This window comes from Apaloderma vittatum, unplaced genomic scaffold, assembly GCF_000703405.1.
Source record: "Apaloderma vittatum isolate BGI_N311 unplaced genomic scaffold, ASM70340v1 scaffold4934, whole genome shotgun sequence".
Lineage (NCBI taxonomy): Eukaryota > Metazoa > Chordata > Aves > Trogoniformes > Trogonidae > Apaloderma > Apaloderma vittatum.
This window is the reverse complement of record NW_009713085.1, coordinates 1-12,611: the sequence shown is the minus strand read 5'-3', so window position 1 is coordinate 12,611 and position 12,611 is coordinate 1. Positions and strand designations below refer to the sequence as shown.

At 50.0% G+C, this 12,611-nt stretch overlaps 1 protein-coding gene across 1 annotated transcript in view; it reads right to left on the bottom strand.

The window, feature by feature from the left end:
* PSMD11 (proteasome (prosome, macropain) 26S subunit, non-ATPase, 11) overlaps positions 1-12,244 on the bottom strand; it is a gene marked incomplete at its 5' end in the record, with an annotated part of 12,985 nt that extends 741 nt beyond the window's left edge. Inside the window, 12 exon segments of the mRNA XM_009868223.1 lie at positions 268-319; positions 1,365-1,400; positions 1,961-2,086; positions 2,679-2,741; positions 3,780-3,840; positions 4,065-4,209; positions 4,728-4,922; positions 6,764-6,821; positions 7,168-7,239; positions 9,443-9,565; positions 10,046-10,100; positions 12,113-12,244. Of these exon segments, the coding sequence (XP_009866525.1) occupies positions 268-319; positions 1,365-1,400; positions 1,961-2,086; positions 2,679-2,741; positions 3,780-3,840; positions 4,065-4,209; positions 4,728-4,922; positions 6,764-6,821; positions 7,168-7,239; positions 9,443-9,565; positions 10,046-10,100; positions 12,113-12,244 (1,118 nt within the window).
* Between the last annotated feature and the right edge of the window lie 367 nt (positions 12,245-12,611).

Below are 12,611 nucleotides of genomic sequence, written 5' to 3'. Positions count from 1 at the left end.
ACAGCGAGTAAGGACTTGAGGGTGGATTCTGATTTGTGAGAAACGAAGCCTCGAGCTTAATGGAGGCAGAGGGAGCAACAGGAACAGGCTTCACGACGACGGGCAGAGTGAGGAACAACCCCAGCGCTCGCTGCTCTGCCCCTGGCGCCCGTTAACCTGCGCAGAGCGGGCTGAGAGGCCGCTCGGGGTTTAGAGGAGTCTGTCCCCAACTTGCTTACACACGGCCCAGCCTCGGGCGGCAAGGCAGGCGAGGCTGCAGGGACTCACCATGAAATTTCTTGTCCAAGATCATCTGTGACAGTTTCCTTTCTACCTCAGCCTGAAACCGAAGGAGAAAAATTAAAAGTCTCCCAGAACCACAGCGAGACAAGCAGGTTTTCCCACTCCGCACTCCACAGCCCCAGCGGGGTGCAAGCGCTGCTTAAAAGTGGCAATTTTGTCACCGACTGTGACACTGGGACAGATCTCTCCTGTGCTGCCAATGACACAGGAAATTAGGCAGTAGCTTTTAATGATGAGGGCACCAGGATGCCTTGCCCCTATCACCTCTCACAGGCTTTGCTCCCTGGTTCTGTGGGTATTTAGTCGGGTGTTGGCTGAGCTCTGCTTAAGTTGACCCCCCCAGCCACCCCCGCAGGAGCCAGCTCCTCTTTGCTCTTTGGACAGAGGACACACAGCCACGGTGTCGAAACGACTGGGGGCCAGCTTTTACTCAAACTGCGTGTCAAACACCTCAGGCTAGTCTAGGAGAAGACTAGGAGGAGAGGGGACGTAACGACCGCAAAGGCCGAGCTCAGGAGACTTTCAAACCCCCGGCCTTAATGGCAGCAACAGGACAAAAGCACTTTGGGATGCAACTGGCTGGAGACTACAGCGGATTTTCCTCAAACTTAATCTGGTTGGGATTATCTGTAAAGCAGTTATTGCAATAGTCAGTGTGACATACGCATCCCTAATGAAACCCCCAAGCGATTAGCCGGATCCTGTATCTTAAGGGTCTAAGGAAGATTCCTCTGGGCACACTCCGGAGGATTAAAAGCAGGTCAACGGGGAAGACCGAGCTGGTGATGACATGAGCTGTTCCTACAGCAGAGGAAAATCTGTCTCCAATAAAAAAAGCCAAGTGCTAACACCGGGAGTGAAACCCGTGCGAAGGAAGGGCACGTCACAGCCAAGTTTAGCGCAGGGGAAGCCAGTGCGACACCTCGTAGGGACCTCTCAAGGGTGATACCGGCCTGTAAACGTCACAGAGCTGACTTGTCGGGTTTAATCGCCTACGTTTATTTCCCAGTGGCAAATGTCATTTGGCTTCAATTCCTTCACCCTCTTTAAGATGTGCCACTGATTTCTGGTGATGTTCTTACCTTTGAGAGCTTGATGAGGCTGGATATGTGTTCAATCTACAAGAGAGACCAACAGAGTTAAGTAAACCTAAAGATTTACTGATCTATTAAGCTAAAGCTGCGCTCCTGACACCCAACACGGAGGTATGGGGCTCCTCCTCAGGATAGAGCGTTTACAGGCCCTCAAGCTGCTCCAAAAACCTCCAGCAGTTTCCTCAGCTTTGCAGCTGCACGTCCTTCAGATTTCATATCTAATTTTAACTGAAGATGGGCTAAACACCCAAAGCCATTTCATTCTGAAAGGAATAATGTTTCTTCTCTGAGACTGTCACAGCTTTACCCTGTCAGAGCCCTTAAAAAACAAACCTTCAGTGTCAAAAGCTCTCGGCGTGTGGAAGCGAAACAGGTGGAAAGGGCAATGACTCCGGAACGCAGCTTTCCAGAGTTCCCCTCAGCCCCCTCCTCCTCATTTATCAGCTGAACATGACGATCCCTGAGTCGTAGAAACGCTGAGCAGCTCCGAGTAAGAAGTATTTTGTGTGGGAACAAGTCCCTCACCCACCAAGAGCAGGGGACAGAGACACCAGCACGTCGGGGTGCTCGCTGCAGACCCTTACCTGTACTCTGGAGAAGGGTTCAATGACTCTGATCAGGTTCTGTTCCAATAAATTATCGTAGAGCTTAGCCAAGTGAGTGTTTATGATGGGGTCGTCCCTGAGCTCCACCTTATAGTCTGTCAGAGCCTGCAGAAGACACGGCGGCAACAAATGATCGAGGCAGCAACAGGTCTCCTGGCTTTAAGGCCACCCGAGCCTGAAACAACCCTCCCTCCCTGCCCACGGAGTGTCAGTGGTTAATCTCCTCCTGGAACTTAAAGCCCAGGAGGCAAGGACAGCCCAGCAGCCTTTCAGCCACCGTGCAGGGAGCATCTTTATGCTGTCGGAGCCTAGCAAGCCAAAATCTCTGCTCTGCACTCAGGGGACAGCATGACAGGATTGTTCCCTGACATGGGAATCCTCTCTCGTCTCTGCAGCATTCTTGCTGAAGCCGGGAAAAAAATTAGGAAGAAACACATCCCAGTCAATAGCATCAGAAGCATGGGGAACTGCTTCTGAGTTCCCTCTCCGAAAGAAAAAGGGAAAAAACAAACAAGTTTCAAGCTATTACTCCCCACATTGTGAAAACCAAACGGGCTGATTATTGTGGGGTATCTGCTCGACGCACTGTCGCTTTCTACGAACGCTTTTATAGTTTCCTGCTGTAGGATCCTGCAGGAAACTTCCCAAAACAGCAGCTTTTGTCCAGCCGAGTCCCGTTTTCCGTCTCCTGACTCACCTTTTCAAAATCTGCCAGCGATCGGTTCTTACTGGCCTGTGCCACACATTTTAGTGCTTCTGTCTGCAGAGGAAGGAAACAAGAGCAGGTTATTTCTCTGGATTCTCCTCATGGTGTTATTACGCCAACTGTGCAGCAGACTGAAAATGTGCTTAAGCAGCAAAGCAGGAACGTTCCTCCTGCCACAAAGCCGCGTCAGTGCTACTTCTAGGCAGGCAGAGCAAGAGCAGCTGCTAATAAGGAGAAAACCCATGGAACAGCTGCAGGACACAGCATGAAATCAGCTTCACGGAAACAAAGAACTCGAGTTTCGCGAGGTTTGAGGATACCAGCTGCGGCTCCTATCAGGTTGCAGGTCGGAGCGAGCTGGGTGCAGGTTTTAAGGGAAGCGCACGTTTCGGCGCTACGCGAGCCTTTTTCAGTCCTTAAGCCAGGCCTCTCCCCCGCGGTGCGCCGCCTTTCCTCTGCCGAGCAACAGAAGCGCGGCAGACGTCCTACCCCACCACAGCCAGCATCAGAAAATATTTCTTTTCTACCCCACAGCTGCTGGAAAAAAGACTTGGCCCCAACCAAACTACCATATTTACAACTAAACAGCTCCGGGACACCACTAGAAGAACAGTTTCCAAGTGGCAAGAGCCACAAGTGCAGGTTAAAATCTCCGGTTGGTTTAACAACTCCCCGGCTGCTTGGCTTCCACCTCACAGTCAGGTTTCAGGCTGCTCGGCTACGCTGCGACAAACGGGTTTTCAGGACTTGCTACGCCACAAGTGAAAACAACTCAGATTTAAACACGTCAGGTCCTGGCTGAGGAAGGAGCGCAGTTCGGCATCGGGCATTTAGCGGTTCATGAAGAAAAGAGGGAGGAGAAAACCAGAGAAAATGAAGCCAGCAGGCCAGATCCTCAGGTGGTGAAAATCACCACGTTCCCCCTGAAGGGCCTGGATTTATGGCAATTACTTCAGGTAATTTAATCAGTTCTGGATCACATTCAAAGAAGCAAGGGCGACTTTTGTGTGAAAAGGCCAAAGTATTTGATAAAAAGAACATCGCAACATTCTCAGAGATAAGAGGAAGATAGAAAGGAGTAAGTTTCCGTACCTGTCTTCCCGCATACCGCAGAGCAAGCTTTCCGCTCACTAACGCCTGCACGTCTTCGGGGCTAGAGAGGGAAGGGAAGAAAGCATTTATTCGACAACATGGATTTAAGCTCGCCAAGCGCATCTCAAAACTTCCCAACTGACAGCAAGTCACTACAAATAATGTTGTATCAGACAAAGAGCAAGCTTGTCCGAGTTCCTTCCTTAGTTTAGAGTCTTCTAACCAAAAAACCCTTCTCGTTTTTAAACCAAGGAAGCGTTCTGGGCAGAACCGCCTGCCACGTACATGTTCAGCATGATTTTGCACAGCAACATGTATTTCAGCGCAGTGATGGCTTTTGGGTTGTCGATGGAATCGTATCCCTCAAACGCCTCGTAAAAATATGAATAAGCCGTTTTCCAGTCCTTCTCTTCTGCTGCGTGGATAATACCTGGGGAGAGGAACAGACAGGCAGGCACCAGAGTTAATTCTGAACGGGACTGGAAGAGGACAGAACAATTTGGTTGCCCAGTGCTTTATCCTGTCCTTCAGTAAAGGGAATCCTTTCCTTGTGCGCCTCCCTCTGCACCTTATCTCTGTCAGAAGAGCATCCGTGCCCTCTCTAAAGGGACAAGTTAAGAGAGACAAGGTCGGGGCACTGCAGGTAAGTGCCTGCAAATTAGGTCAGGAACATCGTCCCAGTGACACTAACGGGGTGCAACGCTATGGTGCCCAGGGACGTTACGGACCCTCCACCACCACAGGTTTTTGAAAACGGGCTCAAAAAACACGCGTCCGGGACAACGTAATTAAAGCTGATCCTGCCTGGAGGAAGCTGGGCAGGCTTGTGGGTATCGTGAGGTCCCACCGAGCGTCGTTTCCTATGATTCACTCAGGAAAGAACAAATATCAGCCAACTGCTGCACCACGCCGAGCCCCGGGCTTTCCTTCTCTCCCGAAGGGCTTTACCTGACTGCATGTCTAACGCCGCTTGCAGCTTCGGCGGGCAGTAGATCGCGTTGGCCGTAGTCCGTGCAGAGGTTAAGGCTGCTCTCGCTTTTGGCAGGTTGCTCAGGGCATGGTAAGTCTTACTTTCTAACAGTTGTACTTCCACCAGCAACGCCTTGTCGTCCATCTTTTTCAATTCCCGAAGAAGCTGGGAGCCTAGCAGCGAGGGGAAAAAAGAACCTTTGTAACCCGCTCGACAGCTACACAACCCGAGTCCTTCCAGGTGATACCCGTCTTCCCCTCAAAGCAGGGTTCGGAGTAAGGGTTAGGCTGGGCTTATACAACCTGTTCTGCCAAAAAGAAACGAAGGAAAGGAACTAAGAGCGGGTCAGTGGCAGTCCCCAGCTGGAGAAAGATGAACCAGTTACAGGTGGGAGAGGGCGGCAAGAATAACTCAGGTGTGTGGACAGGACGTCTCTGCAACCTCATGGCGGGCAGCAGAAAGCCAAGGGTGGGCTGTGAGGTTGGGGCTGTCACTCTGGCAGCCCTTGCCCGGGTGACACATGGTTTGCCACTTGCGTTCCAAGTTCCGAGCAAAGCTGAAGCCCTGCCCATCCCTGCGGCCTTCCCCCAGGGCGAGACCTGAGGATTTTCAAGCCACTCCTGAGGATACAGGATGAGGAAGGAATGGTCTCGGCACAAGACATCTGCAGATCAGATTTAGAGGGCGGGAGTGGCCAGCCCAAGGGATGCCCAGAGAAACTGTCAGGTCAAAGCCTTGGGAGGACAGAACCAGCCTCGGAGGAAACTCTTGCAGGTTGGACTTGATGATCTTAAGGTCCCTCCCAACCTCGATGTTTCTATTATTCCTGTGATTCTTCCCCCCACTACAAACTAAAGAGATACCTTAGGGCAAGCAGAGAGGAGAACCTCATCCTCACTTGCTCTGCTTAGAAGGTGAAAATCGCAGCCAAAACTGCACAACTACGTGGAAGAGACATTCTGTAGAGACTCTGCTGGGACCTACTCGCCACGGACACCACCATGTCTGGGCCAGGCACATGGAAACGCTGGTGCCCAACAACGTCTCGATGGGCTTTGAGAGAGGCTGTTCTATAGGGACCGGCCACCACAGCTCCCCGAGCTGCACCACCAGCATCCAAGTGATTAAGTTAAGCAGAGCGTGGACTCCGATCAGTTTAAACCTGAGGTCCTCACCTCTCCGTACACAAACTAATTCTAACTCGATAAGGAATTCCAGGTACTGGAGCATGTAATTTGCTATTCTGATCAGAGAAATGCCACCCAGGTGACTCTGGACACGACACACGCTCTCGCCACCACGCTGCTTGAGAAGTGACAGGTCCCGGGTGAGCACGTCTGTCTGTGTCAGGGCACCGATCCCTCAGCCGAGCTGTGGGAGCAGCCCCTACAAATACCCCTCAGGCACCTTAAACCTCATCCAACATCGCTGCAGTCACCTGCAGAAGGAGCCTTTGAAAAGCCCCGAGGGGAGCTGGGCCGTGTACAATGACCTGCTTTACTCTGCTCTGTAGCAGAGGAGAGTTCACACGGTTCATTATCATCTCTCAGGTGGTGCAGAAGTGAATTCTTAAAGCTTTTACGCTGCTTCACAGGAGCTCGTCTAATGACGCCCTTAGAGGTTTGCCACTGCCTGGCGTTACTGCTGCTTTTACCGAGGCCGTATTTGAGCAAACAGGAAAAAGGTGGTTTCTCCCTCCAAGCCCTCCGACCGCAGCAGGGTGCTGCGTCCGTTCCAGCACGAACCAAACCCGACGGTCTTCAACTGGATACGGCTCCTCTTTGCTTCCAACACCATTCGAAACGAACTAATGGTGAGAACAAAGCGATCTCTAAAAGCTTTTATGGTCAAGCTATAGCAAAAGGCGGCAGAACTGGGTCCAGCACTGAGAAATTAAGGCCCCAAGTCCTACAAAACTTCTCAAGGAACATGATGTCGTTGCTCGATTCCCTCCTAAGCCTCAGGAGCAATCTGAAAGCACAGAGCTACTACCACCATCTAGTGGGAGCCTTACCGAGCTGCAGCGCTTCTTGGTACCTCTTGGTATCGAAGTACAAGGAGACCAGCCTCGCCTGGGGAACAGAAAAAGAAGGGCTGTGAGGAAAGCCAGAGAAAGGTGGAACTGATTTATTTGGTAAAATGACACTTCACATTCTTATCCGCCCCAGATTTCACTCTATTAATTAGTTTTCGTTACATTATACAGTTTAGTTCTGCAAGATCTACCCTGTGGAAGGCCGGCTAATCTAAACACAACAGGCAAAATCCTGCTTCTTCAAAAAGAGTCACCAACTTCAGGGTCATTGTTACCCCCCAGCCACTACATGTACAAGGGCCTGGACAACACGCTACGAGTTCTCTACTTTTCCAACTACTAAATTCAACCGAGGAAAGGGGCTGTTACACAGGGTAACATACCTCCAGAGCCTGGCGTAGGAAAGTCCTCTTCTCAGATTTGGCCCATTCGATACACTCTAAACACAGGTCAACCTTAAAGGAACCAAAAAGAAATTTGTAAAAGCCTCCTGCCGCCCTGCTCTGGAAACAGCGGTACGGCTCAACCGTCTCCTACAAAGCAACAGAAATACAAACAAAGCCTCAATCTCCAAAAAGGCAGTTTTAGGAAATCAGTCGTTCCTGTCTCAGCAGCATCGAGCCTGGAGATCAGGCCTCACGGTTAGGCATCCACTCCAAATGTCTCTGGGCGAATGTCACCAGGGGAAGCGTTGCTCACCGCTGACAGAGCTCCAAGGGAACGCGGCTTCTCCTCACCGAGGATCCCCGGTAACCCCACACGATGGCCCCGAGCCTCAGGCTGCAGCACCTTCACACCAGGGTTTAAACTCACAGAAATATTTCATAAAATCATGGTAGGGAAAAGCTATAGGATGCGCTACGTGTTTTCATACGCTGCTCACTAGTGCTACGGGCACTCTGCTATAACCAGTATTCACAGCATTATACTCCTTATAATATATATTGCATGAGAAAGTTCAGAAGGCAAACTAAGGTTTAGTTTAAGCTTTAGCCATCACACACAAAAAAAAAACCAAAAAAAAAAACCAACAGACCACCTTCCTTGCTCGCTTTTTCAACACTTTCAGCTGCTGATAACTTTTTCTGACCACCGGGCACAATCCTCCCACGTTGGGAGATGAAAATGAAGGTTTGGCTTCCAAAGTTTCACCAGTCACAATGACTGCTGAAATCCTAACGGCACTTCTTAAGCAGCTGTGGTTTGGTTTGAAAGAAAAACATCTGGGCACACGAGAGCTGAGGGCGAGGGATGGACTAAAAGACTTGGAGGTCCCTTCCCCTGCGTTTCACACCATTTCACGCAACCCTAAGAGAGAAACGGATTTTCAGCTGCTCTAGAAAGGAAGGAAAACAAAGTGCATGTGTTTTAGAGGCTAAATATGTCAGACCACGTGTGTCTTTTAGGAATATAAAGCAATGGAGGAGCCAGGCTCCACTGTTTCCGACAGAGTTAGGGGCCAGGAGCCAGTGAGCAACACGAGATATTTATTTTTACCTGAGTAAAGGAACCCACCGGCTTCTACTATTTTTAACGCCGCTGAGATTCTCCTGATGAACAAAGCGGTTGTGCTCCACACCAAAAAGCAGAGGGTATCAATTTAGTACTGGCCAGCAGCAAGCCATCCCGAGGGGCTTTTCCTGCAAAATCTCCAGACCGCAGCTCCTTCTGGAGCAGCTCGGAGCTGCAGGATTCCTCACTGCTGCTTATGAAATGAGGACATCTAACGAGAAGTCATTCTGAAGTTTCAGCTCGTTGCAGGGCGATGGCCGAAGCATTAGGAGCTGGAGAAACCCCTAATTTCCTTGCTTTACCAGACTCCTGACTGTCTTCTCAATACATGTTCCACGGAGGAAGCAAACGTCCCTCTGAACATTTCTGAGGTGTGGAACGCATTCAGGGCTACTGAACGGATCAAGGAGCTCACAGGTTAGGCGCCCTAACTCCTGAAGGTTTTGGGTTTGGCTTCTGAACATGCCTGAAAGCAGATATTTTGACTAACCGGGCTGTGTTTCCGTCGCCGTTACCCCCAAGCTCTCAGCTGCCACCTTTTGCAGTCAGACATCATCACTGGCGTCAGGTTACCTTTAGAAAAAGCTGCTCATTTTCTCCTGATGCCTTTAGGGGTTCCCTTCTCACCCGCGCATCCCACCCCGCTCCCCTCAATCTCTGCTGTGCAAGAGGGGCAGAAGATTCCGGCCCCGTGACACACAACCCACACCACCGCGACTCGGTCAAAGCAGCTCCTCGTCATTTCCAAGTTGCTCTTGTCCTTCTCCCGTTTCCAAATCACCGAGTCACAGGGACAAGAAAGAAAATCAACCATATTCGAGGGAGAACGGAGCAAATGCAAACTGTGGGCTCAGGCTGGATGGGTTTTCTAGCAGGGAAGTTCACCTGCTGCAAGTATTTTACACCTGGTAGCTGCAAAAACCTTTTCCGCTCCCACTTCAGGAGCGACCTGCAGCAGGACGAGGCGTGCAGAACGACACGGCTGTGAGCAAATGAAACAACCTAACGTTTTATAAACAGAACATTATCCAAAGGCATTAAATGGATGTTTGCTGGCATGAATAATTCTTCACTGTGGAGCAAACCAGGTCAGGGAACGGTGTTCCAGGCTTCTGAGGAACAGCCTTGCTGACACTGAAATCTCACCTCCTGTCCTGTCGCTGCCTCCATATCAAGGAAGAGATCGAGCAGAGATCGGACTAAGCGGGCTGCCTTTGCTTTGCTGATGGAGTTCAGGAAGGGTCGGACGTACTTCAGGAGCCCTCCCAGCTCTGTGGATCAAGGAAAACAAAAAAAAAAAACAAAGAAAAAATCAGATTGTGAAACACAGCGGCACAGCAGCCGGAGCACCCAACTCGTTTCTCACACCAAACATTTTATAAGCTGTCTCTTGACATCGCTTGCAGGCAAAAGAGCGATAAGTGTCACCTGGAGGAACGCCTCACGGCCGACTCGGGGACTGGCCAAGGCATCCCCTCACCCCAGTTCACCCAACTCCGAGGCCCTTTGCAACTCCGCTTGCCTCAGGCACGCTTTAAAAACTCAAACATCTGCTAAAAGCTTGGAGATTTATTGATTTTTCCTATAAAACAGGCAGCAGGGTTTACAGTTGAAGCATGTTTTTATTAACTTGATGTTTTAACCTGCCGCACTTTGGAAGGCCCGAACACCCTGCGCTCCACCGCCGAGAAAACGCCGTCGCTCAGCTTCAGCTCCACACGTGCGCTGCTTCAGCCTCACCGACGTAACCAGGCTGCTTCTACCAGTCTCCTCGCTAGTTTAGAGCTCTAAAACTAGTCTCAGGCTCAGGAAGGAGAAGTCTCAGTGAAGAAATACACTAAAACACCGTTCCTGCGGAGCAGAGGAGGGCGGTCAGCAGGACTCCGGGTGTCGGGAGATGCACGGTGCAAGTTAAAAAGTCTTCTCCTGCAATAAAACATCCCTGAAATCGCGGCTTCTTTGCCCCAGTTTTCAAAGCCTCAGCTGGATCTTGCACAATTTGATAGTTAAAAAAAAAAAAAACTAACAAAACAACAAACAAAACCTGCAGCGAGTATTTCCGCGTACTCTATACCAAGCTGGTATCGGAATCAGAATTAAAGAAGAGATTAATCTAATTTTATTGCAGTTCGTATACGGAGGAGTATCAGCAGAATTTCAGTTTGGGAGGATTCCAACAGAAACAGTTGCAAACACGGCTCCTTTCCCATTTCACTCAGGAGCAGGGCGCAAGAATTGTTATAATAACACCTTAATAACTGCAGATTATTCCTTCGATGGTTTACTTTCTCAAGCTATTTATTTTACAAGTTTAATCAAGCCTGATACAACTCACTTCTTCCACTGGTAACAAGTAGAACTCGGCGTCTTCCACCCCAACCGCTTGTGACGTCCTGACATTTCCGTCCACCTGAAGGCGTGGTTTTAGAACAAACTAAACTTATCCCAAACGCCCCCTAAATCCTCAGAGAAGTTTTATTTTCCAAAGAGCGCCGCAACAAATCATGACTCTCCCCACAGCGAGTCGCCTGGACTTTATACAGGGAACAAAACTAGGGCTGCCGTGCCTGAAAATTCATAAAAATGTTACTTTCCGTCTGAGAACAAACGGGCAGAGGATTCCAGAAGTGGAACGCGCTTACTTTAAGATTCAAGACTGAGATTTTCAACCAGGTTTTACACACCCAGGAGTTGTTACTTGCTGCCCCGCGGTAGACGATGACCTTGCCCTTCGTGTGCTCTTCCCCAACACGACTGACACAAGCACTCGGAAACACGACGGGGAACAAGTTTGCTTCTCATCAGGACACAGAACTGTGTCTTTTGAGCTGTGGAATGATGAATTTTCTGCTTTTTCAGTCTGCCTTAGCACAGCAGAGAGGCTTTCCGAGATGTACCAACTCTCAGACTCCTCTCGCTACCAGGCGTCGCTGCGTTCCAGCGGCTCCTCCGGACCAGATGAACAAAACGCTATAACACACGGGAAAGGAGCTTTAGAACGGGGGGAAAAATAAAGGAAAAATCATGCAAAACACACCCCAGTGCCATCTTTCCATCGACTCGCTCAGCAGAGGCCTGAGAACTCACCAGAAAGCAGATTCGAAGTCACCAGCTAGAATATACGCACGCATCCTGCAAAACCACACGTTTAGACAGGCAAGCTCAAAGCTCCCATAGAAATTTCTCTTTCCCACCAATGGAACTGTCAACTATTTTTAGGATTTTTTCTTGTTTTTTTAAGTGAAGGCAATGCTCAGTAAAGGGGTGTGATTGACAGCTCTGGAGAAATGATGAGCAGCAGCTCTGGAAAATGAAGGCTGCCGCTCATCCTCGGAAAAACCGCTTCCACGAGCCGACGTGCCACGAACCCCAATTCCTGGTCCCAGTTATTCCAATCCTACAGTTTTACATTTTCAAGCAACACTATTCTAGAAGTCCTAAAAAGAATAAAGTAATTAATCTACCGGTTCAATCCTTAATCCCTACCAAGCAGATAAAGAGGGTCATTTGTATTATTGTCTTTTTTTTTTTTAACAAAGGCCATAGTTCGATGGAGGCTGCTCATCTAAAAAACCCGTGGGTTTTACACTCTCAGCAGCCAAGTGCTTTTCATTTTCAAATCCCACCAAACCGCAGCTGATTTTTGCCCTGGGCTGTGGCTCCCGGAGCCTTTCACCTCCAGGAAGCAGCCACCGAGCGGCTGCAACACCTCAAACCCCTGAGCGAAATCCCACTGGCTACAACTAAATTGCGTGCAGCGAAATTCTGGCCAGAAATTTCCTCCCCTTGGAGATGAAGATGTGTGTGTCCACCTACTGCCAGTGTCTCCGCGAGCGGTTGCAGCCGAGGGAGATGTGGGCGCAGCCGAGGGAGATGCGGGTGACCCCGACAGCGCCTTTACCCCAGGACGAGCAGATCTCCGAGCTGCGATATCCCCTTTTCTTGCCCCTAGAAAGCACAACCTGGAGACCTCACTCCAATCTGCACGGACTCAACTGGCTTCTGAACGCCACCAAATTCATTTTCTAGCATTTGACGCAGAGTTCAGCGTTCCCTCCAACACGTTTCGCATTCGGCCACTCGCGACTCCGGTTTGGACGAGTTAACATTTGCAATTCCTTAGCCTTGCCCTTAAAAGACAAGAAATAACCAGCTAGCCGCTCGGAGCACACTGAAGTTCTTTTGCTCATGGAAGGCTTCGGCTTAAACTCAAAACTACTCAGGGCAGGGAGGCCATCGAGCACCCGACAACTCTCTCCGGCTTCCACACACCAGCTTGCGGAGACTCCTGCGATTACAGAATCACCGAATGTCA